This window comes from Otolemur garnettii, unplaced genomic scaffold, assembly GCF_000181295.1.
Source record: "Otolemur garnettii isolate 467f Iridium unplaced genomic scaffold, OtoGar3 scaffold00001, whole genome shotgun sequence".
Classification (NCBI taxonomy): Eukaryota; Metazoa; Chordata; class Mammalia; order Primates; family Galagidae; genus Otolemur; species Otolemur garnettii.
In genome coordinates this window covers 25461165-25466661 of record NW_003852396.1, presented here as the reverse complement: position 1 = coordinate 25466661, position 5497 = coordinate 25461165, and the positions used below count along the sequence as shown (strand labels likewise).

Genomic DNA, 5497 nt, shown 5'->3' with positions numbered 1-5497 from the left:
GCAGAGACAGGAGACTCGCTTGAGCCCAGGAGTTGGAGGTTGCTGTGAGCAGTGAAGCCATGGCACTCTACCCAGGGGGATGGCTTAAGGCTCTGTCTCAAAAAAAAAAAAAAAGATTTGATTTCTCCATCAATTTTAAAGCTTAGCTTAGTAGGATATAGAATTATGGGCTCAAAATCATTTTATTTAAGAAGATTAAAGGTAGATGACCATTGTCTGCTGGCTTGAAAAGTTTCATTAGAGAAGTCTATAGTCACCCTGATGGATTTGCCCCTGTAGGTCAATTGGTGCTTACTCCTGCCAGTTTGCAGAATCTTTTCGTTTGTCTTGACTTTGGATAGGCTCATCACAATGTGTCTTAGAGAAGCTCTATTTGAGTTGAGGTAACCTGGGGTCTGATATCCCTCTGAAAGGAGTGTGTTAGAATCTTTGGTGATATTTGGGAAATTTTCATTTATAATATTCTCTAGTATGGATTCCATTCCTCTGGGACATTCTTCTCCTCCTTCTGAGATACCTATAACTCATATGTTTGAACACTTCATAAAGTCCCATAACTCTGTCAGTGAACATTCTGCTTTCTCTCTCTTTTTTCCTGCCTCTTTGAGTTATCTCAAGAGCTTTGTCCTCTACCTCTGAGATTCTTTCTTCTGCACAGTCTAGTGTGTTGTTGATACTTTCTATTGCATCTTTAAGTTCCCTAATTGACTGCTTCAATTCCTTCAGCTCTGCCATATCCTTTCTATATTCTTCATATCGTTCATCTCTTATTTGATTCTGTTTTTGGATTTCCTTTTGGTTATTTTCCACTTTTTCAGCAATTTCCTTCATTGTTTTCATCTTTGGTATTTTAAATTCCCCTTCTGTTATTTCTAACATTTCTTTATAGGTGGAATCCTCTGCAGTAGCTACCTTATGGTCCCCTGGGGGGATTGCTCTGGACTGTTTTTTCATGTTGCCAGGATTTTTTGCTGATTCTCCCTCATGAGTATTTTCTTTTATGTGTTTCCTCCCCTTAAATTTCCTTTCACTTCCTTTTGCTCTTTAGGTCACCATGCCTCTGGCCTAAGGTTTCAATGAGTCCTTTTGGAACCAGACTTAAAAATCCCCAACCTCTGGGGGTGCTGCATTGGGTGGTTCCCTTAAGGTCAGCAGCTATTTGCCAGCCTGAGCAGACACGGTATCCCACCTCCACTAAATAGAGAGAAAAGACAAAAATACATAAATTAAACCAAAACTAACAAACAGAAAACCTTACAGGATAGAACTAGGGGAAAAATTAAATAACAGGGGCAGAAACACTAGCAAAAATGAAGGCAACAATGGAAAATGATATTTACACTAGAAAAATGAAGATGGAAAAAAAAGAAAAACAACAAAAAAAGAAAATCTGGTGGGGGAACGTTAACAAAAAAGAGAGGAAAAAAAAAAATCCAAAGACAAAGCAGTGTCTATATCTTGCAGACTATTGTCTGGGCAACAGGTGATCTTCTGGGGTATGAGATGCTAATCACAATGCTGATACAGCTGTATGAGATGGAGATTGGAGGCCTCTGCTGACTACTTTGTCCTCAAACCTGGCAGGGTTGAGAACCTGAGTCGCTTCCTCCGCGCACTTAAAAGACACTTTAAACCATTAACCTTGGCTAAGAGGAAGTTTTCCCAGAAAGCACTTGTTGCTGGGATCTTTCCTAAAGTGGCTGCCTGCTTATCTGGTGTGCCAAAACCAGCCACACATGATGCCCCTGAGGGCTAAGGACATAGGACAGCCAGCCCTCCCCCTGCCTAACACTGGAAGTTCCACTCTTTCCTGGAGGTCTCTGGCATTGCTCACAGTCACTAAATCACTCGCTCAAGGTCACCCAGCCTGGGCCTCAATCTGTGACCCTGAGGGTGGAGCCTTCAGGGGCAGTTCTTCCACAATGGCTATGCTTGCAGCCCACAGCCAAACAATATTAGCTCCGTTCTGGCCCAGCAGCTCAGTGCTATGCCCTGGACAACACTTAAAGTCCTCCTGCACTCTCACCAAGTTCTCCCAAGGTAATTCAACCAAGTGCCCAAGTGCAAACAAAACCACCCACAGGGAAGGCTTTCCCTGTCTGCAATTTTGCTGCTGTTGTGGTTACAGCTGCAGCAGCCTGTTCGCAACCACTTCCAGTTCTCCACTGTTTTTGTCCTCTTCCTGGGGTCCAGAAGTCACTCGCTGGCTCCGCACATCCCCAAAGGGATGTTTCTGGGCAGAGCCCACAAGCCAGAGATCTCTGGAGTCTTCTCTCCCCAATCTCACTGCTCCCAGTTGCAAAGAACCTGCTACTCGGCTGCCATCTTGCTCCACCCTAAAATATGCATATTTGAGTAAAAGAAATTTAACAAAAATATACGTTTCCATTTATAATATAGCTGGAAAAAAGACAAAATTAAATGCTAATGCAGTGTTTTTCAACTTTTTTTTATCTCATAGCACACTTAAATTATGTCAATAAAAAAATGTGAAAAAAAGAATATACTGGCTGGGTGTGGTGGTTCACACCTATAATCCTAGCACTCTGGAAGGTGGAGACAGGTGGATCACTTTAGCTCAGGAGATGGAGACCATCCTGAGCAAGAGTGAGACCCTATCTCTACTAAAAATAGAAAGACTAGCTGGGTGTAGTAACACACTCTTGTAGTCCTAGATACTCAGGAGGCTAAGGCAAGAGGATTATTCATGCCCAAGAATTTGAGGTTGCTGTGAGCTATGATGAAACCAAGGCCCTCTACCCAAAGCAACAGAGTGAGACTCTATCTCAAAAAAAAAAAGAGAGATAATATAATAATAATTTAATTAATGATCTTTAATCTGCAACACACTGATTGAAAATCACTGCTCTAAAGTTAGAGGTAAAATAGTGGTAAAGCAGGTGGTGCTGTGGCTCAAAGGAGTAGGGCGCTGGCCCCATATGCCAGAGGTGGTGGGTTTAAATCCAGCCCTGGCCAAAAACTGAAAAGAAAAAAAAAAAAGTGGTAAAGCTTAGGTAAGATAAAGTACATATAGGGCTTAAGACGTTTGAGGTGGGCTCAGCGCCTATGGCTCAAGCGGCTGGGGTGCCAGCCACATACACCTAGGGTGGCAGGTTCGAATCCAGCCCGGACCCGCCAAACGCTTGAACTCAGGAGTTGGAGGTTTCTGTGAGCGGTGAGGCCATAGCACTCTAGCCAGGGGGACAGCTTGAGGCTCTGTCTCAAAAAAAAAAAAAAGACCTTTGAGGTGGTATGCAGTCATATTTCCATTTTTTGACCTACAAAGTGAAAAATTGCAAATATGTTTGTTTTATGATAATCATCAAACTGTGTATTTATATTTTGAGAACTTTTCTGTGTTGAGTTTGTGTGTCTATATGCATGCTATATTTCAATTTAAAAAAAAAGAATTGGAAAATAGATTAACCTTGGTCAAGAAGCAGGCATCAATTTCTTTGCAGACTAGGGATGAGACATAGAATGCAGGGGAAGATGTACACAAATGCAAAGACATTTAGAAAAGTTTAAAAGAGTTCAAGTTCATACTGTTGTAAAAAGAAAAGCACAATTATTGTATCTGCTGAAAGCAAAGCTAAAGGAGGGAGCTAGGAAGTATGAGCTAAAGTATTTTGTTCAGGTTTCAGCACATATTTAAAATTCACGGATCCATTTAGAATTAAAGTTGACATAGGACTTCTAATACTGGTTATTTTCAAGTAGGTTCTTAATTTTTTCTTAGAGGTTAGCATAACATACTTACATAATTAACATTTTTCTTTTTTTGACAGAGTCTCACTTTGTTGCCCTCGGTAGAGTGTAATGGGATCACAGCTCACAGCAACCTCTAACTCTTGGCTTAAGCAATTCTCTTGTCTTAGCCTCCCAAGTACCTGGGACTATAGGCACCCACAGCACCCGGCTCTTTTTTTTTTTTTTTTTTAGTGTCTCAAAAATCAGTAAAACTTTATTCGCTTCCATTCTTTCGCCATTAACAGAAAACTGGAGAAAGCAAAAATGTTTTGTGTTTACAAAGATAAACGGCCTCTTTACCCAGAGATCAAAACCTCAAACGACAAGGAGAAAGATAAAAGCGCCCTCCCCCCACATCCCCTGAGCTGACCCATGTCCTGTTGCTCGAACCTTTGAGCTTGGGCTATATCCAACTGCCTCAGCCTCTCAAAGTGCTAGGATTACAGGCGTGAGCAACCACACCTAGCCTTATTAACACATTTTCTAAAAATTCTGTTCTTTAAAATGTAATGAAAGTCCATCTTATGCCTATAATCCTAGTACTCTGGTGGTAGGCTGAGGGGAAGGATCACTTCACCTCAGAAGTTTAAGCCAACCCTGAGCAAGATGAGTCTCCATCTCTACTAAAAATAGAAAAATTAGCTGAGTATGGTGGCAGATACTGATAGTCTCATCTACTTGGGAGGCAAAGGCAGGAAGATTATTTGAGCCCAGGAGTTTGAGGTTGCTGTGAGAAACTCTGCCTTTAAAAAAAAAAAAAAAAAGTATATATACATACATATACATGTATATATACTGAAAGATAATAAATGTGGCCAGGTGCTGTGGCTCCCCCTAATCTTCCAAAGTACTGGGATTACAGATGTAGGCCTCAAGATGAGCCTGACCAACATAGCAAGACCTCATTTCACAAAAGGTTTAAAAATTATCTGGGCATAGTGGCATGTGTCTGTAGTCCCAGCTACTTGGGAGTTTAAGACAGTAGGATCACTTGCGCCCAGGAGTTAAATGCTATAACTGCAACACTGCACCGTAGCCCAGGCAACGGATTAAGATCCTGTCTCAAAAAATAGTAATAAGAATAAAGATTTCAGTTCAATTCGGAGAAGTATTTTGATAGGTAAAATGTACTTCCTTTGCCAAAGACAATGATTGTACTAATTTCACTTTTCTTTCCTATTCAGGTCATGTATGGAGTGTTGGTCTTCACATTAGTAGTTCGATCTATTTATATTGTTACGTGGTAAGTACTTTGGATCATCTACAGTATGACTGAAATATATTCAGGCTCGTAACAGTAAATCTATAACTTAAATTGAATAACATATAAAACCTCACTTCAGTAGGGATCCTGATAGAAAAACTATAACTCAACATTTATTATGTTTTATTATATGGAACACTAGTTCTTTCGGCAAGTTGCATTACATGAAAACAAGGGTTCCAAAATTAAAGAAATTTTAGGAAGCTGTATATGATGATGGCTTCCTTTTGAATATTTTTTAATGTTCATTCATACATTAAAGACCTTGAAAAATCCTATAGTAAAAAAATTGTTGCCTCAGCGCCTATAGCTCAACCGGCTAAGGCGCCAGCCACGTACACCTAAGGTGGTGGGTTCGAATCCCCAGCCCAGGCCCGCCAAACAACAATGACGGCTGCAACTAAAAAATAGCCGGGCGTTGTGGCGGGTGCCTGTAGTCCCAGCTACTTGGGAGGCAGAGGCAGGAGACTCGCTTGAGCCCAG

The 5497-nt window shown here is 41.0% G+C and overlaps 1 protein-coding gene across 3 annotated transcripts in view; it reads left to right on the top strand.

Annotated features, from left to right (window-relative positions):
* The window catches only part of ACER3 (alkaline ceramidase 3), a 142170-nt gene that overhangs the window by 121264 nt on the left and 15409 nt on the right, over positions 1 to 5497 (top strand). For all 3 annotated transcript variants that reach the window (XR_002772718.1, XM_023511968.1, XM_003780880.2), the window contains exon 7: positions 4935 to 4993. Coding sequence is in view for 2 of the 3 variants with exons in the window: in XM_023511968.1 (XP_023367736.1) it covers positions 4935 to 4993 (59 nt within the window). In the remaining variant the exon portion in view is untranslated. The remainder of the gene's footprint in view (positions 1 to 4934; positions 4994 to 5497) is intronic.